Source organism: Pezoporus wallicus, unplaced genomic scaffold (genome assembly GCF_028554395.1).
Source record: "Pezoporus wallicus isolate ANWC-B61680 ecotype Strahan unplaced genomic scaffold, APGP_CSIRO_Pwel_v1 contig_8542, whole genome shotgun sequence".
Classification (NCBI taxonomy): Eukaryota; Metazoa; Chordata; class Aves; order Psittaciformes; family Psittacidae; genus Pezoporus; species Pezoporus wallicus.
In genome coordinates this window covers 2,793,503-2,820,916 of record NW_026640148.1, presented here as the reverse complement: position 1 = coordinate 2,820,916, position 27,414 = coordinate 2,793,503, and the positions used below count along the sequence as shown (strand labels likewise).

The 27,414-nt window shown below is 42.7% G+C and overlaps 1 protein-coding gene across 3 annotated transcripts in view; it reads left to right on the top strand.

Annotated features, from left to right (window-relative positions):
- Positions 1 to 27,414, top strand: part of FGD5 (FYVE, RhoGEF and PH domain containing 5) — a 90,517-nt gene that overhangs the window by 29,452 nt on the left and 33,651 nt on the right. For all 3 annotated transcript variants that reach the window (XM_057417492.1, XM_057417490.1, XM_057417493.1), the window contains exons 3-6: positions 4,980 to 5,109; positions 16,272 to 16,330; positions 16,442 to 16,472; positions 26,420 to 26,571. In XM_057417492.1, coding sequence (XP_057273475.1) covers positions 4,980 to 5,109; positions 16,272 to 16,330; positions 16,442 to 16,472; positions 26,420 to 26,571 — 372 coding nt within the window. The remainder of the gene's footprint in view (positions 1 to 4,979; positions 5,110 to 16,271; positions 16,331 to 16,441; positions 16,473 to 26,419; positions 26,572 to 27,414) is intronic.

Below are 27,414 nucleotides of genomic sequence, written 5' to 3'. Positions count from 1 at the left end.
CATGGGAATTACATTCTTTCAATTCTCCTCCCCATCCCTCTGGGAGCTGGGGGAGGAAGGTGGGGAAGTGAGCCAGCAGCTGTGTGGTTCTGGGTTGCTGGCTGGGCTGAAACCACAACAATCTCATTTGCAGTTTGCATCAGATGCAAAGAAAAGAATTATCAGCATCTCTAGAAAGAGAAAGGTTCTGTCCTTTTTTTTTTTTTCCTTTTTTTTTTTTCTGTTCTCCTCCCCAGATCCTATTAAAGACAGTGTCAAATGTTCTCTGTTTCCCTGTCCCGGCACTTGCCTCCCTGGTACTCCCACCAAAGTGGAGGTGGCAGGGAGATAATCCAGTTGTCATTTACTGATTACTGCCACAGTGGTTATAAAACCTGAGCACACTCTGGGCTCTGCTTCTGGAAGTCATTCAGCAACGTATCCCTTGCCTGACCTCTTGAGTGTTATTAGCTTGGATCATCTTTTATGCTGTATATACCTTAGCAGACAAATTATGTTTGGTTTGAATATGAACACAGCATAGGCTCCATAAATGCTTGTTCACACTGCTCTTTACACTGAAAGTATTGAAGCACTGAAACCTACCTCCAAACGAAAACAATGTCCTCCAAGGAAGCTTACTCCAGCTGGCTGGTGATGGTGTGTTACACTCTTGTGATTACCAATAAGCCACACAGTCTTTTTCTCCAGAAAGTGCACTTTGTTATACTGAAATTTTAGAAGTCCTCCGTCCCTGAAGGAAGTGCTCGGGAGCTGGGATGTGGGAATCTGGACGTCCACATCACACCTGCTTTGCCCTGGAGATGGGCTCAGTCACAGGAGTCTCCCACTGCCCTGCTCCCTCCCATATGACTGACCTAGCGGGAACCCCTGTGGCACTAAAAGTGCATATCTGAACCCTACACAACTACTTGCTGCTTCAGGAAGGTGCTGAATTGCCCCTGACTAACCACAAAATTCTAGCACAGTTATGCTGTCTAAATAGATTCAGCTGCATGGCAGAAATACGTTGTAAGTCTGTTACAACACACACAATCATACCTTCTATACTCCACTGGCATTTGAAGGGACATTGCCAGCACAACTTAGCAACCTAACCAGCTGCATTTCAGCTGTATAAAGAGCCACTTGATGGAATGGAGCTATCATAGAGCATAACTGAGAGTTCCAGGGATACATTAATACAAACACCTTACAGGAAAGAGCACTCCTCTCCCCTCATGATCACTGCTGGCGCACAGGCCATGAAGCAGAAGGCAGGTGACATTTATAAGCCTTTCTTTAGGATGGATCACTTCATGTTCAGATTCATTGAACAAACTGCAGGTAATCTGATCCTTATTGGTGCAGAGGACTTGTCTCACGCAGTGGAAGTGACAGACCTTAGGTTTGGATTTCCAGATTTCCAGCAACTGAGTTGTTTTGGGTTTTTTTTGTTGTTGTTGTTTTTTTTCTTTTGAGGCAGTTGGTGGCACTAAGGGAAGAGACAAGATATCACCTGTGTGTGTGGCCAAGCAATGAGCATACAGGCAAGCGTCCTTATGTGAATAAAAATACATGGTCTTCCTAGACCTTTATTATAGTAACCTTGGCTGGGTATTTTTGCCACTGTTAAATCCCCCAGTTAAATTCTTACATCTCACTAATGCTGACTGAATAAAAAATCCTAAAGAATTCATGTGATCACTACCGAGGAAAGGGGCAGAATTTGCTAGGTCATTTGAAGGATAGGTGTGGAATTAAAAGAAGGTCAAGTATCTCTTTGAGAACTGCACATTCAAGTTAGATAAAATACAGTATTTGCCAGTCTGTGAGTCCTGTTTTGTGAGCTCTCACACCTGCTTTGTATCTCCACAGTGCTCCCTCACTTCCCATGCACAGACCACCTGTGCTCATCACACTTGTCCAAACTTGTGCTATGGAAGGATCATACGTAGTAGAGACTTGTGTCTTGATTTTATTAACAAAAAATCAACAAAATTAACAAAAAATAGCTAGTGCTATTACAGTGGTCAGCTCAGCTTCTCTCTCCTTGATGGCTTCATCCTCTCTAAAACATCCTTTTCCTTTGAGGTCAAATGCAAACATCACTATAGAAGCAGAACAACCAGAGAGTCTGTATATGCCAGAACACGTTTTCTGGATGTACCAATACATGTTCACAGTGAAGGTAATTAGTAGAGTGCATCTATGCAGTTTCTCCCTACTCCATACCTATCAGCAGTTCTGCTAATTATAATGTAACTGATGCTAAATAAAAGAGTTGCAGTTGTCATCCTGCATTTATTCAGTCCGTTTAAGGTTAGACTGTCCCAGAAGGCCCATTGCTTCCTTTGTGGTGCTAGCTAACTCTTGAAATGATTACAGACAATTGCTGGAGGAGCAGCAGATAATGAATCTGCAATCTGCTCTCATTCAGCCATATTGTTGCTATAGGGAAGAGAATTAGCTGAGGATTACCATGTCCATTCAGGTACTGCCAACTCTGGGACTATTTCTGCCCTTATTCTCCACACCCGCACTTTTATGAGCATCTTCCATTGCATTGAAGTTTATTCCTTGCAGAAAGTGTATTTAGCAGGACTTTTAAAGAACTAAAGAAAAATATCAATTAGCAGAATAAAGAAACACAAGGTTTTGTATTATTTATGACTCCTATATCGCTATATAGAGAGATTATATATGCATATTTATTTAATTTTGAACTATAGTCTATATAACTACAATGGTTAATTTTATAGAAAATCTTATCCTTATTGGTATAGTTTAAGGTAATGCATTTGTCATGATGTCATCTTATTGGTGACTCTATTATCTTAATAAAGCAGTTTATTTTTCTGTTCTCAAATACCTAGTTGGACGATTTCTCCAATAGTGGCAGTTTCCCAACATCAAAAGCAATCTACATAATCTCTTGGAAAGTGCCAAAACAAGTCCAGGTGATTTTCACAGGGTGCATGGCAGCTTGTACTAAGATAAAAGACTTTATGTGTGGTGATGGTAATTGTTTGGGCATACCTGAAAAGTTTGCTCTGTGGATAAGACCTTGCCCTGCATTACAATTACTTTCTCTATTGTCCTTTCATAAAATTTACCAAAACCTGTTGTGCCTCAGAAGTCATCATTGCCACCTATCCCTGCATCCTTGTTGATTTCCTCCACGCACCTGGCAGTGGGATTAGTGAAAACAGAGCTGTCTAGGGCACTGTCACCTGGTGACCAGTTCCTGGGAACAGTTCAAGTCTTCAGGAGCTAGGAATGTATGGGGACCACAAGAGTGAAGACATATAAAATGGATGAAAGGATGTGAATTCATTGGAGTAAAACATGCTGGGTATCAGCAAAGGTGTTCTGCCCAGGAGCTCTGTGACAATATGGACCAGACACAGAAGTAAAGACCTGAGTGCTGCTGGAGTGGCTGGAGAAGGGCAAGATTGGAGTGGATGGCACAAACATGTCTGTGCCCATCCCATGTGCAAATGAGACCCAGAACATTTTGGGACTTCTCTTTAAACACAAGGCAGTGCCACTGGACTGCAGGACTACTATAAATGAAGCCCATGCATCAGTTCAGCAATATTGTAGGTTTTTGCTACTCTATGAGTCTTTAATAATGCCATTCACAATGATTATTGCTCTTATATACAGAGAAGTTCTTCCCAAATTATAATGTGCTCTTACATTAACAAAATGCAATCATTTACCAGAGAGAGAGATAAGGAGGGGGTGACTTAATTTCACATCTGGTGTGGCAAACAATTACACACTGCAGAAAGGCTGTGTAAGGAGAAAGACTGGCTAAACTATTAATAAGCATCCTGAGCTGCTCCTGTGTCTGCCTTGTTTTTGCTTTCGCTTGTGCTGAGGCCCCTTTGCTGTTGTGGCCATGCAGGCTTTTGGAAGTGCTGTCATGCTGCCCATACTGAAAACCTGCAGCCAGGAATAACGACCAAGAGATGCAATGGTGAGGAGCAGTGGTGCTCCCCAGCCCTCCACCGGGCCACACCAAATGCACTTGCCAGCCTGTGAGAGCTCCTCACTCTGCAGGAGGGAAGCACTGGTGCCATGAAACAAAGGCTGCAGGCTGCACCTACAGGGGAGACACAGAGCCCTGTCTGCAGCTTGGGGTGAATACACATACTTAGGGAGCTCCCTCCCCTCTCTCCTTCCTCCTCCCTCTCTCCTTCTCCCTCTCTCCTTCTCCCTTTCTCCTTTCCCTTTCCTTTCCTTCTTTCCTCTCCACTCCTCTTCTTTCCCTCTCCCCTCCTCTTCTTTCCCTCTCCCTCTCCCTTTCCCTTTTTCTTTCCTTTTCCCTTTCATTTCCAAAAGCAAATGAGAGTCTGCTCAGTGGCCCTGGGAGTCTCTGTCTTCATTGCCTTCCCACTTACCTTAACCCATTTTTGCCCAGCCTCCTGTCTCTCTAGCACTGGCTTTGAAGCTTTGTTATTTGTTCAAATCTGGGGTCCCCAAGAGGGAGATTACATGAGGCAGAGATGCGAAAGCAAATTAATAATGTTTCAAAGGAAATGAGAACTAAAGAAATCATTTTGTTTGTAACCGATTGTTACAGTATCTGTATTTCATTTTTAATGAGCACTGAGACATTAGTATGATTTTATTACATCCATTTTGAGGGGCTGACTAGGGAGAAACAAAGCAGTTCTTTGGGCTTTTTTTCCTGACTAAGCCAGAATATTAATCCTTTAGAGAAGCTTGAACAAGTTCAGTTAAATTCCCACCACCACTGCTCCTTTCAGATCCTTCTACCTGCCTAAATGGTTGCTGTTGAACCTGGTAGCAAAAAAAAAACCAACAACTAAGCTTGAGAAATCTTGCTATCTATCTATGCCTAGCAGTTCTGCAGGGATTCCCTGCCCCCTGACTGGTTACCTCTGGGCAGTTGTGCATTTCTTATTTCTGAGCAACAGCAAGTGTCTGGGAATAACACCAGTGAACCAGTTTGTTCTTTGTCTCTGCAGTGCCTACACTGAGCCCTACAAGGTGTGCCCACTCTCTGTCATATCGATGGAGGTCGTCACATCAGATGAGGAACAGAAGAGTTCAGAAGATGAGGAGAGCAGCCCTGGTGATCCCAGCCTCATCAACAAGGTAAAAGAGCAGAAAATGGGGAATGCATGAAACCTGGAGAGGGAGAAACATTCTGCAGAAGAACCTGGATTCTCAGGTCTCTCTGCTCTTCGCCTGGTGCTTATTTAGAAATGTCAGAGCCATCAGATCTTTGTGGCCACCATACTCCCCAGTGCTCTAGCAGCAATTTAGCCCTACAGCATGTGGTAAAGCCAAAGAACTGCAGACCTAAGATGGACAATGGAGGCAATGTAGCCAGCAGGGAAGACCTGACTTGAATGTCAGGAAAACATCTCACTTGGAGTTAGCTGCAATCTTGAGAATTTTAAAACTACATTGAATGAAATAATGACAAATACATTAAAGGGACCAGTTCTGCATTGGCTAAAAAACTGAATAAATAATTTAATAGGTCTCAGCCATCTCAAAATTCCTCATCATGGGAATATGCACTCATGTTTGGGTTTATTTTACTGACTTCTGACGAGTAAAACACCTCTTAAACAAATAATGGAGAAAAACACAGAAATACGATGACAGCCTAAGACCAAACAAGGCTATTTTAACCTTCAGTAAGCAGATTAACAATTAAGTTATTAAAGAAATGGCATGAAGTAGTTTTAGGCACAAGTTTATCTTTGTTTTCCAGAGATTTTGTGTACATGTTCGTAAAACCTAGTATGAGCCTAACAATCTGTGTCTCTGAGTACAAGCATCCAGTGCATAGCCTGTTTGGTATGCATGATACAGATGAGTATGTTCTTCTGAAGTCTTCCAATTTCATCCCCAGGAATGAAGGTTGCAAAGGAAAATAGCAAATGCTGATTTCCTACACATCTCTCTGGCATTCATTTTGGCCTGGTCTCTCAGTGTCAGTACAGCACAGCTATAGCTTCCTGATCATAGATGGCTTGTGTCTGATCACAGACGTGTCAGAGCCTTCAAAAGTCTGTGCAGATAGCCCTCCAAAACCAAACTTAGTGGCTACATAAGAGTCAACTCTGTCAAGGAGGAGTGTAAGTATATTGCTTCTAGACAGATTGGATCTCTTCAGCATTTCCAGAATGTGAAGCTTTATTTAGGGGCAGGTGTAGAGAGAGTGAAGTAGAAGCTTCTCTCATCTGAGGGAGAATAGTTTCCTTTGATTTCCCTGTATGTCATGTCACTTTTAGGTCTACCCTGCAGGGTGCTGAGCTGCCTCTGGTACCAGTGGAAAAGACTGTGGTTTGATCTCCTTGCTGACATGAAACAAATGAAACAGTCACAAGCATTTCTTTTTTTTTCCTCTAAGAGTCATAATTTTTTTGGTTGTTTGTTTTCACACTGGTTTTGAAAGATAAAAGTCTTTAAATTTCTGATATTCCCTGTTAATTTTTTTTTTTTCCAGTTCTATTAGCTGACAAACTATTAGCATTTATGGAGCATACACCTGTGTGTTATCCAAGCTGGTCAGGTTTCTTAGCATCTCTTACTTGTGATGCCAGTGGAAAAGTGACAACAAAATTGTGACTTGAGTTCAGAAGGGAAATGCACGCAATCACTATGCACTTGGAAGTAAATTCAATTGCTAAAACCAATTTTAGTGCCTTTTTTGTAGGGTTTTACTCACACCACTAGGAAATGATGGTTTTCGAAATGTCTCCCTTATTGCATCTCATGCATTTTAATTGTTCTGTTGTGCTGGGGTAACCATGCGGTGCAGCTATGCTGCAGAAGGCAGCAGCACTTTGACAAGGATGTGCTTCAGAGTCTAGCTGGAGGTATCCCTCCCACTCTTCAGACAAACACAGACTAAATGTCTGTACATGCCTGATAGAGAATCAGACAGGTCCGGTTGGTTGGTTGGGTTTTGCTTCCCGAGATAACTGTCAGCAAGGATCACAGTACACAGGACCAGACTTCCACAAGCTCCTGGGGAGCTGTCTTAAAACATGAGTGTAGGCTGTATTTTCAAGATGGCTGATGAATTAGTGTATGTGGCTATTTACCCTGCTGAGAGGCAGGCCAGAAAGTAGACATTATCTGATCTGCCTATTATAAATTCTGGCTGTAGGAAGATTAGCTACTCTGCAATCTACTGCGCTCTAGCTACAGACTAGAAAGATGTTGGAGGAGCAATAATTTCAGCCCTGGATGACAGGCTGAGAGAGCTGGGCTTGTTCAGCCTGGAGAAAAGAAGGCTCCAGGGAGACCTTAGAGCAGCTCCCAGCGCCTAAGAGGGCTACAAGAAACCTGGAGAGGGCTTTGGACAAGGGCCTGCAGGGACAGGCCAAGGGGAATGGCTTTAACCTGCCAGAGGGGAGACTGAGATGAGCTCTTAGGCAGAAGTTCTTTCCTGTGAGGGTGCTCAGGTGCTGGCACAGGGTGCTCAGAGAAGCTGTCCTGCCCCATCCCTGGCAGTGTTCAAGGCCAAGTTGGACACAGGGGCTTGGAGCAAGCTGCTCTAGTGGAAGGTGTCCCTGCCTGTGGCAGGGGTTGGAACTGGAGGAGTTTTAAGTTCCCTTCCAATACAAACCAGTCTGGGATTCTATGATTCTATGCATAAGTCATTTGCTTAGTAAGCCAAGTCAGGGATCTGTACTTGTATGTGGAACCAAGAAGAGACCTAGAGATGAGAAGCGGCACTGAGACACCTTTGTGCATCTTTGTTCTTGTAGCTTCACTAGGATAAGCATCACTTTGGACAGACAAAGGGGGAAAACATTCAGTGCAGGGCTCTGACGTGAAGGATGCAACAGATGTAACTTTTGTCTTTCACTCATGCCAACCACAGGACAGTGACACAGGAATCTTCCAAGGTGCCATGCAGCCCACAACGGTTTTCCTACGCTACTGCTCCTGCCTTCTTTTATTGTCTTATGCAAATCTTCTGGGTTCCAAGGGAACATCAGCTGCCCTGTCAAAACCTGTCTCTAAAATAACAAAGCACAAATAAATTGTCCAGTTTCCTGATGAAGTGATGTATCCCTTGCAGCAAAATCCTCAGGACAACACAGAATGGCCATACAACATGGAAGAGTTCAGAAGCACTGTCACTTGGGGAGAACTGAAAGGCATGTTGGTCTGGATGCCAAAAATAGTACCATGGATTTTGAAATGAGCTAATCTTGTTAAAACAACTGTTGGAGACTGGCCTACTAAGAGCTGAATTTGGATTTTATCAAGAGACAAACATCCACAAAAAAACCCAGAACCTTCTGGGGGTTTATGGGTTTGATTTCTAATTTAAACAATAGAAACTTAGTTTCCATTTAGTTTAGTTTAAATAATGGAAACTTAGTTCAAATAATGGCATGAAACAGCCTAGATGATAAAATCTCCTCCCTGTGTTCAGATATATGATTTTCATTTGCATTGGGCTGGATTCTACCTGCTGCCTTTTGCTGTCATCAATGAATTCCATGTACCCCATGAACTCCAGCATGCTTTGTTTTTTTCTCAGCTGCTTTCTTCTAGCCTGCTTGCTGGAGAATCACAAGGCTTGCAGCTTGCAGCAGAAATCCCCTGTTTCTTTTTAAGGCTCATTTTAATATGTAAATATAATTTAAAAAATAGCTTGGTACACATATTTCCTGTTATTGTTTCAACAGCTCGTCAACTTTGAATCCCTGCCCCATGGGGACCAGATTCATATGAGTGTGGAGAGATTGTCAGGGCCTGCTGGAACCTCTGTTCTGTGAACAATTCAAGTCATAGTCAATAATATATGCTGAGGTGTTTTTTACATTATAGGCATTATTTTAAAGATCAGACAAAGAAAGGCTTTCATCTCTACTGTGTCACAGGAATTTTTATTACTAAAAACCTATTTGGAATGGAGCAGGTATAAAAATTTAAAACAGGAGGTGGGTTTTGCATTTCTGCCCTTATTCCACTGGGAGTGCCTCAGCCTACGGAGAAGCTGGGCATTTGTCATCAGAAGTCACCTGCTGCTTTTGGTTCTCCTGTATAAGACTAACAGTGAAAATTCTTTCTTTCTGGTTAAATAAGCACTTCATTTCCTTCTCTTCAGCCTGCTGACATATGATAACAGCCCAGAGAACTCAGATGCAGGGAATGCTGTAGGTTTTCTTAACCGCTGTGATTCTACTTGGTTATACTATAAAAAACAATGTTTTTTACACTGCTGATGGAGATTCACTCTTTTTTTAACTCCTGCTAAGCTAATTTAGAAGAGCTCCTGAGCCATTTCTCATTCATGTGTCTTTTATATATGTTCATTTAATTAAATCCTTTCCAGCTGATCAGAAGGTGACCCATGGCTTTTCTGTACTGGGCCCTCAAGGTTATCTGATGGCATTTGAGCTGCATGCAGAGAGGTAAACAAACAAAAAACAAAACAAACAAACAAAAAAAAAAACAAAAAAACCCAACAAAACAAAACACCAAAACCAAAACAACCAAAAAAAAATAATTAGAGATTCCAGTTAGAAACAAAAACCTTGTCTCAAATAAACCAAGGACTTTATCTCTAAGCTCTCAGCCTTCACTCACTAGACAAATGCTCAAAGTCCAGGATGTAGAGCCCCAGATTCTTCCTTTCATCTTTGAGCTGGATTCAAACCTGAACTCTGTGATTGTTTTTTACTACTAAACAAGATAAATCCATCTTGGACTCACCCAGCTAATGAGCATTAAAGGAATTAAAGGGGAAATGAGCTTAATAGCTCAGATTTGACTAGACACCAACTTCAAAGTGAGTTCCCTTTGGCAGAACTTAGTTTTTGTAGCAGAATTTCCAGTTTTAAAAGGAAGATCAGAAGTAGACAATATAAAGTCTACTTTTGAGAAGCTCATCTCCATGGTTTGAAATGGACTAAATTCAACACATGCTGGTAGGTTTCACCTATTGCTGGTTACGATCTGAGTTTTTTAATTGCCCCAGTAGTTTAAGGAAGATGCTGCATATGCTGGATCATCAGCTGCCCTCCATAGCTTGTGCCTCTCACTTTCTTGTCAGAATCTTCAAGCAAGAGTTTTCAGACAGTTCTTTTCTTGTAGACACTTTTTAGGACTTCTGGCCAGTTGATCCCTTTTGTTACTAACCTGCTTCAATCTCCAATTGTTACAAAACTGAAGGCAGCCCCAAGACAATTCTTTTATCACACCTAACCCTCCATCTAGCAGAAGAGAAGCACCCAGCAGGGAGGCATGAATTTTATGCTGGATCCAGAGAAGATCAAAACCTATCTGATGCAGATTAGAGATCAAACTTGCAGGCAAGGCAGAAAGCTAGGTGCTAGCCTTTAGGTTCATTGTGGAAAAATCAAGCCTTTCAAGGGATTCACTGAGATGATAGTACCAGCAATGCATTTGCCTTCCTACCACTACATTGATAGCTCCACCTGGGGAAGTAGGTTAGGCTTGGGGAAGGACAAACACCTGTGGGACAAACCACATAAGGGAGATGCAGCAGAGGCCCCATGGTGGTGTGAAAATTTTCTGAAGTAAGTGTACATGGAGATGAAGCACAGGTTTTGGGACTCCATGGGGATGAGTAAGGGCAGTAACCCATCCACCAAGTTAAGAATTCATTTTTTCCAGCATCTTGCAGAAAGCCATGCAGACAGTCCTGTAATAACACTATACAATGCGTTGTCTTGGGCCACGCTTCAAGAGCCATTTCCATCACTCTGCTTGATTCAGACTGTGTCACACACATGCTAAAGGTATGCTGATCAAACAAAACAACAGTCTTAAAATTAAACCTAATAGTCAATGGAAGGCATTTAGACTGTGATCATTGCACAGTTTGCACCACAGTGATAAAAGGCTGAGTCTTCCTTTACAGGGTACCTTTGGATGGAGAAAGTAGCATCTGGGTAAATGGGATGTTGTAGCATCAGCTATTTTATGAACTCTGTTAACTTAGCAATGGTATATAGCTAACCCTACATTAAGCCAGTAGGCAGAGGAACAGTTAAAAACACTCTCTTAAATGGGACTGTAAACACAGGATGGAGTTTGAGCTGAAGAACTGAAGTGCATCTCAGAATATATTAAAAAAAAAAAAAAAAGTGATTAATCTGGGTGAGTACCTGTAAGAATTATAGTCTATAAAGCACTCGGGAATTAATTAATACAAATTCTAGGACAAATTAATACAAATCCTAGGACAAGTAATACAGCCATAGCTGGAAGATAAAGACATTTCTTTCATTCAGAACACGGTTCTGTCTGCCAGTTAACTGTATATGAGCTCTGAAAGTAGAGTTTAGCCTAAACCCAGCACTGTATTACAAGGGACTGGATGCAGACAGTATACGAGAGATGTGACCTTAGCTGGTGGCAAAATGTGAAAGTGTAGCGAGGCAAATAGCATGGAACCAGAGCAAAATGGCATAAAAAATTCAGACCAGAATTCAGACCAGATGTGGCTGGGGTTTTGCCACTGAAAACTCAAAGCGTTCTGGCTAGTCATTTAGGACATAGGTCTAACATAGCTAATCCTATCCAGACTGGCATGAAGGGGAACTTCATATAGAAAGGATCCCTAATGTTGCACTTGTGAGAAGGCAGCATGCGAGGTGGGATGCTTCACCCTTCTCCCAGATAGCAAACTAACAGGCAGTGGACAAAAAGGGGGGCAACAACCCAGTATGGCAGATGGAGGGGACCTGTGCACAGAACAGGGAACATGAAGCCAATCCACAAAAAATCTCACCACAAGCAGGGCAGCTACTGACTCATGGCAGCAGTACATCAGCTGCCTTTGCTGCTCCTTATCCACTTCCAGTGGGTGGGCTCGGTTTCCAGACTCCATTAATCATTCTGTTTTGCAAACCTTTAACCTTTACATATTAAAATACACGCACACACACAAGAAATGTGCTGGAGCTGGGAATGACAGATTTGTGTGCCTTGAGGAAGCACCTGATTCAGACATATTTCAAGAGACAGCTCTTGATTTATACAGCCTGGGAGACAGGAGATGTGAACAGCTTTTCCTTCTCTCTTGCTGATTCGCAGAGCCAGCCTGAAAATGTCACTTGTTCTTGTAATGCCTCAGTTTGCTGTTGGCACTGCTGTGACATCACTGTGAGCTGCTACATAGTTCATAATAATTACAAAAGGGGCATTATGAAGTCACTCAGCTCAGAGGCTGAAGCTTGGAAACTGCTGTAGACCCTAGGACACTAGTGCTCTTGTGCTGGGTACCATCCAGATACAATGCGTCTACCCTGAGGAATCTGTGAAATAAGACACACGCATAGGAAAAGGCTAAGAGAGATGCAGTTTGTCCATGTCAGCATGGCAAGAGAGTGGCACGCACAAGAATGGAGCTGCTGTCTTGATCAGTTACCCTGCTTCTGAAATGCAAAACTCAGGTTACTCCCTAAGTGCTCCAGATGAGTGGCTTGCACAGTACTAATACTTCAGTTTCAGTGAAGTGTTCTGTGACCTACTTGTGCTGCTGTTAGTCCATACAAACTCTGTTCCAGCCCCATGCAAACAGATTTGCCCCAGGCCCACAGTTTTTAAAGCTGGATCAGGAAGCCAATCTGGTTCTGATCAAGGTCCTGTAAACAGCTGGGCTCAGAGGGGAGTGCCTGGCACCATCAAAGTACCATCTAATCAAAGCACAGCCCGGTAGGGCCTACATCAGATGCCTTGGCATTGCTCAGGACAAAGCCAGAGCATATGAATGACTCAGTATGGTGACGTGAGCCCTACATTAATGGGATCACTACCACACAGAGAGGGAATCCTGCACTAGTTCAGTGCCACATCAGCACACTCAACATGGGCCATTAGCCATCTTTCTCCACTGCTCACTACTTGCGCCTTCTCAGCCAGTACGCTTGTTCTATCAGAAGGCACAAAAGGGACATGGAACCTAAAGGCTCTCAGTTTGAACTTCTTAAGACTAGCACTTCAGCTGTGCTCACACATGTGCTCTGTAAACAGCTGCAGGACTTTTGGTCTTTATTGTTCTAAACAAAATCTTTCTGATGGTGGTGTTCTTCATTAAACATTGGGAATCATGAGCTGTTGGAGGAGAAACTATAAGCAAGTCACAAGTCATCTTCAGGTCTCAGTTTTCCATCAGTATACTTGGTATCTGTTTGGAGGAGGGCTGTAGGGCTTAGTTTTGTCAGCCAATGGAGAGATGATTGCACAGTATTACCTTTGCTTTGCAAGTTATGCTGATCACCTGAGCTGTATTTTTCAGAGTTGGCAATTTCATACTGTATATTGCAAGCATATACAATATACTGTGGGATGAGGAGACTCAGTGAAGCTGAAAGCCAAGGGTCCCCACATGGCTGCATGGCCTCCATCTGCTAAGCAGAGGCATGCAGTGAGGACTGGAGTGCAGCTTCTGAAGTGGGAGCTGGAAAGGGACTGCACTGCAGGGCTGGGCGCAGGCTGCAGGGAGCAAGGGTGACTAAAAAGCTTGGCAGTGTTACAGTAATCACTTGGACTTTATTTCAGAAACCTGGTGCTTGAGGGCCTGGCACCCCCCCTATCCCCTATTCCCAGAAGTCTGTCTCCGGACACTGTCGTCAATCTCGGAGTTCATTTCCTGGTTAAACAAACAGCAATTAAGTAACACAAGACAGGCAACGCCTAGAGACACTGTCTCAAACTCACCCTAGACAGGCCGTGTGACACTGGGGTCCCTGTGCTCCGGCTCTTGGCTAAGACATGTTAATCACAGGAGGAATTGCAGAGTGTGACAATGTGTGTATGCAAGGGGAAAATAGGCCTGGCTTCCTGGGGGAAATGCTCTCTGCTTCCTGGCACTGCTCGTCCAGAGAGGACGAGTTGGGCACCAGCATTGGGCCAGGTGACCCCAAAAGATACACACCCCCTTTCATTTTCATCTGATTTGCTTTGCCTGCATAGAGGAAATGGGAGAGAATAGAACTTGGTGCCTTTAGTGTGTTCCTGCAGCAGCTGGGACAACCAGGAGAAGCACATCATTACCATCTTCAAGAGGTGCTCACAAGTGGAACCAGGGGGAAGGGGGTGTCCTGGGTTCAGCAGTATTTGCTCCCAGAAAGAAAATGAAACTAAGGAAAACATCTTTCTAGTGCATTCTATTGAACTGTAGTGTCGTTCTCCACAAGTAAGGGATTCAAAGCATGCTTTTTGGCACCCATTAGCTAAAAGACACAAAGCACTAGGGAACGTACTCTCAGACTCCTGGTTCTAAAGGAGAGATGGATTAGACATCTGAGACTGATTAATAGTCCATTTTCTGTATTTTGTTTGACCCTTGCAGTCTTCATTTGCCTCCCAGTAAAAGTAAACAGAAATAGAATAAAGATGAAAGAAAAGTCACTGTGACCCTGCTTGTTTTCTATACATGAAGCCTCATTGATTTAGCTCATCATCACTGGTGTTCAAGAACTTTTTCACTTGTATTCACTACTGACTGGATTGTAATCCTCCTTGGGGGTCTATCACCCCCAGCATGAAAACTCACAAAGCAGCAAGGGACCTTTAGCCTCCTCACAGAAACAGTGACCCTTCCTTTGCTCATGTGTGCAGTCAATACTGACATCTCTTTGCAACATGTTTTGACTGGTCCTTAGTTCCCCTGAAATAAGCAGGGGTCAATCCACCTGTTGGTGCTTCAGTTCCTCACTTTTGTATGAATACCTAAAGTTACTAAAACTGGAAGAATCTTTCAAATGTAACTTCTGTCACATATTCCTCTTAATTTATGGATGTTGGGCAATGAAATTGCTTTATGTCTCAGCTGACCTTGCTACTGGAGTTTTTACAGTCCAAGTATTCATATGACAGTATTTCAGCTTCCAGCACTTCAGGAAATGTTTCACTCTTTCCTACATTTTTTTTCAGTGTATTGCAGGCAGAATGAACCATAAAATTTGAAAAGGGAAAAAACCTCCTGAAATCCAGAAGTTGATCCCTCTGTAGATACGAAAGGTATTCACCAGGATGATGTAATGGGACTTTGAGCAACTCAGATACTTGTATTGTGTGCCACAACACCTGCATCCCCAGGGAATGCTAATGAGAAGGCAGGACAGAGAGTAAAAAGTCTATAATGCATTCATCTTGAACTGGCTTAGACATTTTCTATTGCTCAGATCTGCTATGTAAATTTAGGGTTGGGGTCCTATCAATACTTTTTATGAGGGCTTCCAATCGAGCTTCATGTTCTCTGACCCCTCCAGCCCCCTTATGCAGAATTTGTGGAAGAAATATAGCCACAAACTTCCCACCTGACTTATACCAAGGGACTTCACCATATCTCAGAAAGTCCCAGTCTCTTCTGAGTAGGCTTTCAGAAGCAGGATCTGTAAGCAATAGGTTTCCAGCATACCTGGTCTGGCAAACAATGTCATGCACTCTTGCTGTTGAGCTCATCTCCCCTGAGTCCACTTCAGGTCACTTGAGGGCTGCTTTTCTTTACTACTACTAGACCACTCTTTTAGTTCCTTACTTAAACACTGCTAAGTAAGTCAAACTTTTCCCAGCAGATTCTTTTCAGTAAATATTTCCATGCTTTGGTCATTTCTTAACATAAGGTTGAGTCATGAAATAGGAGCAAAATACTCTAATTAGATGCTCACACCTTAGAGCCCTACACTTTGCTTCTGTCACAGTTTTCTGTGTCTTCCAAGATGCCTACCAATGAAGTGGATGCCTCTGAGATTTCAAACAACGCTGTCTGCTGGAGTACAGAACTCTTTGCTCTCTGGAAATATCTATGGCCATTTAGCTTAGACATTTTGAGTAGCATGTAATAAAGCCCTTTGTGCCAATTGCTTCCACATATCTCACAGCAGTGAGAACAGTTTGGAATATGACCAAGAACTCCCTTTTCCATGTAGTTAAGAGTACTAAACACATGGTATGTGCCTCAACAGCCATGAAGCTAACCTGTTCAAAGCTAAGCACTTTCTACCTCTCTGATAAATTCTGGACCTGTAAAAATCATCAGAAAATTTCTCTCCTCCTTCAATAAGAATATGTTTTTCAAACTCGATGTCTGCCTGAGCAGCTGGTATATCGTACTATATTGCTAGAATCTGAATTGCGGAAACACCCTGTCATGGAAAGGACTCCAGGATGCCAGACACAAAGAATAAAAGCCTGGTTGCTATTTTTACTGAAGGAATATGTCAGTTCAAAGTGCTCTCTAACACTGCTTTGCTTCTTGGAACGAGACATCTCTAACTGTCTCTGGTTTTTGCTGTTGACAGAAAGAAGGCCAGTCCAGAGCTTACCTCATTGCCCAGGAGCTGATGTCTTCCGAAAAAGCGTGAGTGAACTGTTACAAACCTACCTGTTGTTCTCCTAAAGCTGAAGCTGTGCAATCCACCCTTCAGCAGTGGTTTGACAGTAATTAATAAAGGTTTGTCTCTTTCCCCAGATATGTGGAGATGCTCCAGCTGTTATGTATGGTAAGGAAACAACTTTAATCACTGAAACCTAATTGCCCTTCTGGTTAGCTGCAATTTAGAAGACATAAAAGCATTGAAGGGGCTAAGATGAGTTTGAGGAGGAATGTCTTAATGTGAACCATTGCAAAGGAATACATCTGCCACTAATCTGCTCTTGCTACAGATCCTCAAATTTAGTGTTTGTCATTCACAGAAGAGTGTTGGCCAGCAGGGCTTGCTGGGCTTCTAAGACTCGTGTAAGATGCAGAATAAGCCTAGTGCAGAGGAGATGGTGATAAACAGGGATGAACCCACTGTCTTCAGAAAGACAGGAGCAGAGCTATGAAGCATGGGGATTTGGTTTGAATTGATTCTGTTTGCTTCCTTTAAGCTTCTTTTTTCTGATAATGCAGTATCAGTAATATCAAGTGTGTCCTGGATATCCTTACTCTGACACAAGCGGTCACCATGGGCAAAATACAGACTCTGGTGTCAGAAACTCATGAAGGAGCACACATCAAGAATCACTTGTTGTTCCTGACAGAGAGCCCTTGCATGGTATAAACCTACTGGTGGCTTTGTCGCAGAAGACTTCGTGTCCCTTTAACAGAACTGCCACTGCTTTCCCTGGAGACTGGTACACAGCTTAGGTAGCCTTGCTCTCAATATCTTTCTCGGCTGTTAGCTGCAAGCAGTAGGAAATAACATGCGCCACACAACGCATGCCTGCTGCTGCTTGGAAAGAAATACCCTGAGAAGGCAAAAAGTACCGCCCAGTTATTCTTTGGAGGACACCTCAATCCCTAGCAGTGGGCAGGAATGCTGATGGGGAGAAAAGTAATGTGTTGCATTATTTGACACTACTGTACATTGACACCAGCAAAGCCATAGCTGTAGTTATTCACTCTCCCCTGGGCAAAGTCCTTCTGGATTTCCAAAAGAATCATAGAGGAAAAAAACCAAGGAGAAAACCATCTGCCAGCTTCTGAATCAAAACAGAAAGAAATATACACACATGAAATTACCATGCACAGAGAGTATTATCCACTCTGCATCTTCATTAGATGCATCTGATTAAAATATGCTTAATGTATTTAATTTTCCATTTCCAAGTGCATTTGTACTTTGGTACATTATGGACAGCATGTAAATTCAGGGCTGAACTAGAGTGTGTGTACAGTGCACAGTATTTAGTGGAGGTGTCTAGGAAAGGCCTCTCCTTTGCCTTCTATCCTAGCATTTCTCGTATACCCCTAGGAGATAAAACCGGCTCACTAAGATGGCCTGAAAAACCCTCAATATAGATCCAAATCTGGCTGCACACCCTCCCGGCTGCTGTAGCACGGTACTCTCAGGGTGCCTTGCCTATGCTGCTGCTGAGCCAGGAAAGGGATGCTTCAGGACTTTCCCAGTGCCTTCAGGACTTACTCTGCCATTTCCTCTTTCCTCTAGTAAAACCCTGTGTGGTGAATTTGCCTCTGAGGCTATATGTGTAAATGAGTAATTTATACATTTTTACAATAATTCTATTTTCTGCCTGTAGAAAACATTTGAAAGGAACAGGAAATGTCATTTTGGCGCTCTTTTCCAAGTTGACAGCATTAACATGGGACAGGGGTTCTGGTTTATATCTGTACTAAATTTTTCTGTTTTAAAACGGTTATGGATGCAAGTGTTGGACTCCAGCTGGATGGACTCCAAACTGTTGGTAATCCCTAATAGAAAGAATCTTCATAAAAATTGCAGCTCATAGATTAGTCAGGGAAAACCTCTGCTTGACTGCTAAATTTATCTGCCTCAGTGCTCCGGAGTTGGCTCAAGCTACCAGGGAATGAAAACATAGATTTTTCCTGGCTTGATTCAAAAATGCGACTACTCCCTGCCCTCCTGTTGGGAAACTCAGACACTCTGAGCAGCAATGTGTTTACTACAGAAAATAAGTGTCATTACCTGGAGCATGGCCTGGCAGTCCTGGAATTAAAGTGTTGAGGCATGAGGGAAATTTGGTCTGGTTTCATCATACTTAATCATTAGGTTTGCATCAGCTGATTAATTTACCAGAGAAAAGATACCAGTAATAGCACTCCTATACCTGAGCAAGTTCTTCTATTTCTGCCAGTCATCAATTTTATTTAGAAGCATTTGTTTGGATTTTATGTATCAGTCCTGTAACAGAATTTTTCACTGAATCCTATTTTGCTGAGATTTGTTTCCCTGTCTGCCCATCCCACTGGAGCAGAGGGATCTCATGAGTGTTTTGCATATGCTCATGATTTCATTAATTACAAAAGTCAGAGCACCAAAAGAGGAGTTAGAATTTCAAATTAAAATAAGAGATACAGCTAAACTAAACCCTTGAGTGAATGCATTGGTTTGCAAAGCTTAGCCACTTCTAAGTTGTGAAATATCAAAATCACTGTAACCATACACTCTTCACTTTCCCTGTCCCAGTTCTCATTGTCTCAAGTTAGAAAGTTTAGAAAGATCTGCATCAATTTGAGGATGAAATTTTGGGTGCATAATTTTGATTAATGATTTTCTTCTGCAGTGGAAAAGTATCCTTCTTGCCCCAGCACACACTCCTTTAGGGTTCCTGGAGGGCTCTTTCAGCATACTCAATAAGCAATTTTCTCAAATAAGATTTAATTGTTACTATGAGCTGGCTTTCAAAGTAGTGAGGAAGTATGAATTGCACCTGGGTTGGAGACTGAGAGGAAAGAGCAGCAGCCAGTCTGTTTTCACACTACTGCTAGTTCAGACACTCCTTAGTTTAGAAGAGATCAAAAATCTTTATGGCAACAGGATCAGAGGGTTCATGTCTGTGTAGAAAGCCACAGTCCCACAGTTACCTTTTCCACCCCAACTGCTGTTGCATCTTTATATTCAGCTGTTGCCCAGTGCATTACTCCAGAAATCTAGAGAAACCATTACCAATTTTATGTCAAAGTCCTTCATACTACAGGAGTATTACTGCCTAGCTGAGGCTTTTCAATACTATCATAGTGCAAAAAGTTACAACGAATCAATTGCTCCTTTTTTGCATATTTGAATAGCCTTAGGAATAGTGGCATCAGTAAAAAACTGTGCTTCACTGTGCACTGGCTGTTGACACAGGTCCCACTGGCAGATGTCACAAGCAACCACAGTGACCACAGAGTCACCAAACTGCCCGCAAGGTACAACACCCTATTCACAGCCAGTTAGGACCAAAGGCTTCCTCAACAGCATATCTCAGCTCAGGCAAACATTTCTCTCTGTTTCTCATCACCAAGTTTGTCAAGAGAACAGTTTCTAGATGCTCATATTCAAGTCTCATCTTTTATAAACCTACATGCTGGTAAGAAAGGCACAGAAATACACCACTGCTCTCAGAAACGAAAATAAAAGGCTTTTCTTAAGCCTGCAGCAAAAGCAGTTTCCCATCTAGTTCCCAGGCTTGGCTGGAGCTGCTATTCATTCAATGTAACAGAATCTGTTTGCCCTTTCAGTGGAGACTTTAATAAATTGATTGATTGCCAGAACGATGACATTTCCATACACCCACTCTGCTATTGAACTGAAAGAGTGGAAACATTGTGTTAGCTCACAAACCCAGTATCAGTTGGTGTGGTAGTAGTGATAATAATCTAAAGGGTTAGCTGTTATTTGCCCTAGTCAGAGGTAACGTGATTCTCTGGAGCAGGGAGTTAGAACTCATTCTGGACTGAGCAGATGGGACTGTCAGAGCCTTGCAGTTCAAGTCCCTGATGTCTTGGTACTTACTATTTAGTTTTCAAAAATTGGTTAGCCTTTGCATTTTCTTCAGGATCATCTAATCCTCAAACGTTGTCATTCTTTCCTCCCATTTTTCTTCCCAGTAATGCAGGCTGCACTTGCCATCTCTTTCTTAGTGCCTGCTCCTAAACAAAAATGCTGCAAGTTGCTTTCTCAGCCTAATGTTTCACACATCACCTCCGAGAACCAACAGTTAGGTGTATTTACTTCCCTTCAGCCCGTCTGTTTTAAATGACTTCACTAGAAGTACACAAATCAAACTGTGTGTGAGTGACTCTGACTGCCTCAGGATCCCAGTCAGTACAGGATCAATCATTTGCTTGATAGTGTACCGTGCTCACAGTTATTTTGTCTTTAGCTGTTGTACATAAAATCACCATTGTTGCACATAAAGCCCTTTGAAGTAATTTTTACTCCACTCCAAGGCATTTAGTGAATTAAGGTACCTAAAAGGACAGTTCTGCACTGAAAAAACCACCAGCCCCAACACCTCCCAGTTCAAAGGAAGTTGATCCTGTTTCCTGGTTTGCATTTTCCTCATAACAACGGGCCACAATTGTTAGAAACACCAAGACCCAGATTTATTCTTCAGCATCTGAAGATATAAATAAGAATATGATATGAATAGACATGTGCTGGTTCCCCAGCCTCTGGAGCAGCTTGGGATCCAATCTTGCGCTGGACTGAAAAATATATCTTAGGAAATAAAAAAGAACCAATCATCTTGGCACTCAAATCCCTAACCCAAAGATATCTAAATGCAGATTACCATGAAGTCAGGCTTGCTGGTTAAACTCTATACTTTCACAAATCTTGTGGGCAGCACATCCTCAAGAACAAAACAATAAACATCTAATTTAGGAGCCACTATTACATGTTAGACAAAACAGAACTCCATCTTTCAGATTATTTACACTTGCAGGGAATGACTGCCTGAGCCTTTTTTGCTACTGTGAATTTCTTGGATGATGTTCAAAGTTCTGCTGGACCAATCAAGTCATTACTTTCCTAATGGAACGCTTTAGTGCCTGGAGCACACAAATAAGGGGTAGCTGGCTGTTAGACCCTCTGAAGCTCTTATCAAAGCCTAAAGACACACTGCTACAAAAGAATAGCCTGCCCTCACTTACAGTAGGCTGGGGCTTTGTCCTATTTTATTTATTCATTGTTGTCTCCATCAGCAGTGGGAAAATAGCTCTGTATTGGCCAGGCAGCTTTTGCATTGGGAATGCTGAGCCAAAATAGCCTTCAGATAATCTGCATATAAAAGGAGAGGGAAGACACCCTAGCATATTTGGCATCAGGAAAATTCCCTGTAACAAGCCCCGCTCATACAGTATTTGCAATGCATACTCTACACCTTGCCAGTTCTAAAACTCATTTGCAGTGTTTTGGATGAATCTTGTGTACTTGTCTGCCTGTGCGTGTGTGCTGAGGTCAGGGTTCCTGACCCATATTGTGCCCTGCAATGGCAGGATAAGAGACTAATTGTGTCTGCTGCGATGGTATTTGCCTGGCAGCATTTCTGCTGAGCTCAGGAGGAGAGATTTGGGAAGATCACTGCTCAGTACAGATCAGGGGTCACTCACTCTGCAACATGAGATGTGCCACTTTCTAATTCAGGGGTTCCACTTTGACTTTCTCTATCAGGAGACAGGCTGCTGGCCCTAATGAAGATGCCTCCAAGAACCACCCATGAGTCAGACTTGGCTCACAGCATACTCTACAGCACATCATTCCTGCAGTCAGCTTCAAGATGGAGACTCTCTTCTTGCCCTTTGAACTCTTCACCATCCCCTCAGGTGTAATGCCTAGATGTCCAAAAGAGCCCTGGATCCTTGCAATATGCAGTATCTGTTGAATCCACCTTCATTTTAGAAGTGAAAGTTAAAGCCTGCACCATTTTACAAGACCAGTGGAGATTTCAGTCGAATAAAGTTCGGGCTGCAGTAAGATTTCCTGTTGTCCTCCCTGGCCCACTCACAAAGGCTCAAATATGCTTGCTTCACAACATTACCAGTTCATTAAAATGTCAGTGCGACTCAGGAAGCAATTACAATTCTAGATATACATGCAAAATGGTTTTTGGACGTAGGCTTTGTTATTTACTGAAGGGTATGGAAGTACAGATGCCAAGGGGGATTTGTGTGCACAAGGTAAATGGTGTGTACAGACCTGATGTCTGCAGCTGAAGAAGTGCCAACATCCCCACCTGGGGACTGAGGCAGGAAAATGGCCATAGTTTTCCACTAATGCATCTGCTCTGTACATGCCCTTTATGTGTGTGTGTGTGTATGTGTGTATATATGTATATGTATATATATATTTAGGCATATAGATATGGGCAGTTTTTTCTCCTGGGTAAACTACACGCCTGATGCAGTGGTTTAGCTGACAAGAGATTAGTTTTCACTCTTTTCACTAGAGTCCTGCAAGGTTAAATATTTTTAGGTTAATAAAGGCTAACCGGCAGCAGGGCTGAAATGCAGAAAGGACCACAATACGTATGGGATGTATCCATCCTGCAAAATGGCTGTTGATGTGCATACAGGATTGCAACAACTGAATTTTGCATATTCAAAGGACTCAAAGCATATTCAGCGCTATTACTGGAGAGATTTAATACACAGCGTCACTGTTTCTGTACCTGCTCGTAACATCAGGGAAGCAAAACCCAGGACTAACTTTGTCCCATTAACTACCCCTTTTGCCTTTGTATTAGAATATCAAATTTCACACAGACGTTGAATCTCAGGCATGTTAGGGATTTGGCCATTGGATGCCTGTAAAGGGCTTATATATGGGTGTCTAAAATGTAATGAAAAGTTTTATGCTTCAAAAATGCATTTTTATGCCACAGTTTCAAACCTTCTGTGTCACTCGGTAGCTTGAGTTATGCTTTCACATGCACACACAAACTGGTGTATGTAGACTGGTGCAGGTGTAGACATAGGACAGGAGTCAGATCATAGGCTCATACACCCTTGGATGAGGCTGAGCTCTGTGACCACCATGCCAGAGCCTTGAACTGAACAGCTTCAATTCATGCTGCTGTTCTAAACAAGTTTTGACCGAGCAGGGAACGATACAGACCCAGTGTTTGGTACCTTCTGTGTTTGGATGTGTGGCTTGGGTGACAGACTTGAGGACCTTCAGGTACCATGACTGATTACAGTTAATGAGATTGCAAAAACACTTTGCATTTGATTTATGGCTTCCCAGGCACTCAGCATTTTCAATAGTGACACCATTCTTATTTTTTTTAATGGACATTTATAACGATTCCTGTCATGCTGCAGGGTGTTGGTAATCATTAGGAAGCTGGCTATCCAGGCAAGTGGAATGAAATCATTTGTCTGAGAATTAACTAGAGTGAAAGGCACAGGCAAGTAATGACTAATTCAATTCACTGAGATGCTGTGGGAAAGGAGCGTTAATCTTGTTGCTCAGCTATGGTGGGAAGTGGACAGATTCAGAGCTGTTCCATGTTCATTTGGAAAAGATTACATGTCTGTAACATAATAGGTTACCTAAGCACATCAGTAGTGAACTTAGTACATCTATTCACTTCTCCAGGCACAATAAGCTGTAAGCCCCCTTTGGATTCTTTCCCTTTCCCCAGTCTTGATTAATTGTGATAACTGAGGACTTTGAAAGGTTGCAGATTCCTTTGACTTGGGAAAAGCATCCAGAAGATGGATTGACTGGCTTGGGTGGAAAGCCTCTGTAGTGTACACTGGCTGAAGCAGGTAGTTGGCTAGGCTCACTCACACATCAGAAAAAAATGGGAGCTGGAATAGCACAACATTGGGTTTATTTATGGTACTGGGGCAGGATACATGGAAATCAGACCCAGATAATTAGGAAACACAATATGCTTTCAGAAATGTTTATGATCTTGTTTTATCCAGTATATAGCTATTCAAAACCAAAACTGTCACCATGATCTTTTTTTCTAACCTAGTTCTAGTGGCTTTCAGCAAAAAAATGCTTCCTCTCTCATTTTTGCTAAAACCCCACAGGGTGTGTGTGACTTTCCTTTGGCTAGTATCTATCAGATATTCCAGTCATTCTGGGTCATAGTGAGCCACTGTGTACATTGCTGTTGACAGTGTTACAACAGAAAAGCCAGGACTGAATCTGAGGAGACTAAGAACTGCTCTTGCCTGGAGTCAGCTCCTGCTGGTGAGGTGAGAGAAATGTTGAAGATCTTTGCCCAGAACCTCTCCTGCTCCTGACAGAACCTTTCAGCCTGACCACAGTCATACCAACCAGACCCTCAGCCCACTGAAATCAATACAGCTACCTTGACTTAATCAAACTAAAGTGGACCATCTAATGTAAGATATGGATCCCCAGTGAATCATACTCTGTTGAGTTGCTCATACCTGTAACATCAGCAAGCTTCATGGAAATAATTTCCTTCAGACTCCTCTTTAATTATTCCACATACAATACTTCACTAGACAGAAGGAAAAGTCATGAGAAATGCCATGGTAAATCCCAGTATGGCCCAGAGAACTTTGTAAGATTGTCCCTAAAAGTTCAGGCAACAAAATCTGACTTTTTGGCAATAGTTTTCATGATCACTAGGTCCTCACAGAGGAAGATAATCAACCTATCCCATCCTGGTTCAGGGCCAGATGAAAGCAGCTTGGCATCTTTCAATGAGCTGTGCAACCTTAGAAGTTTTGTTTTTATCAAGCCCCTGCTTCCTGTCACAGCACATGTGGCCACATCACATACAGTGGGGTAGAGGCCAGGAAATGGTCTCTGGGTGGAACAATCCAGCTGCCATTTCTATTACCTCATGCAGCAGCATCACCTCAGTGGCTGTTAAAGCAGCTGCATTTTTTTTCTTCTGATTAATTGGCTCCTATGGACTCACAGAGTGTGTTAATGTATCTTTGAAAAAACACTGGTTTGAATGATAATGCACTGTTTGCAGAGTAGCACATGGAAAAATACATTCAAAGCATGGATCTGGCCAGAGTGGTTAGACACTAAAGCTTGCCCTCACTCTAGTTCTGGGGCTGAAGCGGAGCTCAGTGTGAACCTGCTGGAAGAACAGCTCCTGGTGTGATGGCCTTGGGCTGACAGGATGCAAGCAGGGCTTTAACACCAGCTATGCTGTGACTAGATGCTCGTCAGGAGCTTTCAACCCTTACAGTTAATGTGGCCTTTCCACTGATCTGCTGTTTTGATTATTTACTAGTTTTCACTCTCACGTCTTTTTTCCTCATCTTGTGCAATAAAAACTCTGTACACTTCATAGCTTACTGGAATGCAGAAAAAGTTTGGAAAAGGCACTCACACAATCTGTTTCTAAGCAGTTGTACATGAATGCCTGGTTTCTGCTCTCATCACAAACCGGGATGTACTTGTTTTGCATGGAAAGTATTTGCTGGCTGTTGGTGGTATGATTTTCTAATGCCTGGTGTCTAATACAAATTATCACTGCAGTTTCAGATGGTGGCCTTATTCCTCACTTCTGAGTCAAAGCTGCAGAAACATCTATGCACTCTTCAACAGCTGCCCTATTATGTATCGAGCTGGCTACATTTTAATACAGAGGAAACTGCACCTGTGCCCACATAAGCTATAAATCACTTCAGGATCAAAACCATTTCAAAGATGAGGAAAAAATGTCTAAGTTAGGTTTCATGGGAAAAACTATTTGTTCCATAGCTTAAATTCATAGCTTCTTCCTCTCTTTAAGATCAGATTTGGAGACAAGAGTTGCAAATCTTAGACATGTTTTTCATGTCAAGCTGTTGGACCCAATGAAGTGACAGGAGAATCTCATCCTTTTTTAAAAAACTCATGTTTCTGGTTAAGAAACACTACAAAAATGAGACCAATTACACCCAGAAAAGCTGGGGGGGGGGGGGAAGCCAGGGCAACAAAAAGATACCAAACTCATTGTACACATAAAGGTCTGATGGCGTGGTCAACTGAAATGTTCAAATTTGGGCTGACAGCATCGTGGAGTTCAGCTGAAAATCTGAATGAACTAATGGATGGAAGAAAACATATGCTGTGATATTCTTGCTATACTGAGCCCACTCTATCACTACAGCTGTCATATCTTTTAGTTTCTAGAAAGCATAGATTAGGAGTCAAGAAATTGTAATGATAATTTCAGAGGAGAGACTTGAAGTCTGTTTGCCTAATTTCTGTATTGTTGTTCACAGGATTTCTATGAACGTATCTTGAAAGTGCTTGAAGGAGGAGATGAAAATGAACAGGAAGAAGTTAAACTCAAGCAGGGCTTAAGTGAACTCCCTGAAATCTATGAATTACACCAAGACATTCTGGGAGAATTGGAAGAAAAAGTCCTTAAATGGTAAGTATGCAATGGCATAGTTTGATGGCCTTAACATACCCTCTGCAGCATGTGGGTGAACTCACCAGTGTTCCCTTGACCCCGTTAGCAGGGAAGCTGGGACTCCAGCAGAGGTGAAAAGAGTAGAACCTGAACTACTCTGGCAGATTTTGCATGCAGGTAGGAAGGCAGTAAATGTAGATGCTGCCAGGCTAAGAAACCAAATACTGAAACATTCATGCAGCGCTCAGCCCACGGCTCTGAAACAGCCAGTGTGAGGACAGCCTGCATATGTATTGTCCACTGATGCCAGTTCATGGTCATCACCAAATGGCTTCATACTCATGGCCTGAAGGTCAGAGACTGGTACTGTGGGAGGCAGGAACAGCAGACATGAGAATTGATCGTAAAGAAGATCATCTGCTTACAGAAATCTGCACAGCAACTGTGAAGCTCTCAGCAAAGGGCACCCCTTGTCCCCGCCACCAAGGCTCTGCATGGGCTAGGCTTCCAAGCCAAATAGACACCGCCAGCCTGCTAAGGGCCTCCACCTAAACCAAACATCCTTACAGGGCCAAGTCTTTCCATGAGAGAATAAGACCATGCCTAGGACAGACAAAGCTCCAAAACTCATTCAGTTAAGGAGACCTGTGACTTAAGCCAGGCTGACAGGCCCTAATCTATCAAACTGGTGGAACATTTAAGAGAAATTACATCTGCAGACCCAAGCTGACTAAACCTACATCAGCCAGCACAGCCCCTGGCCTGGCCTGAGCAACTGTGGCTCTGACAACTTATGATTGACACACCTTTAGCCCCACACCTCCACGTTCCTGGACTCTGGGAGACAGTGATCACTGAGAA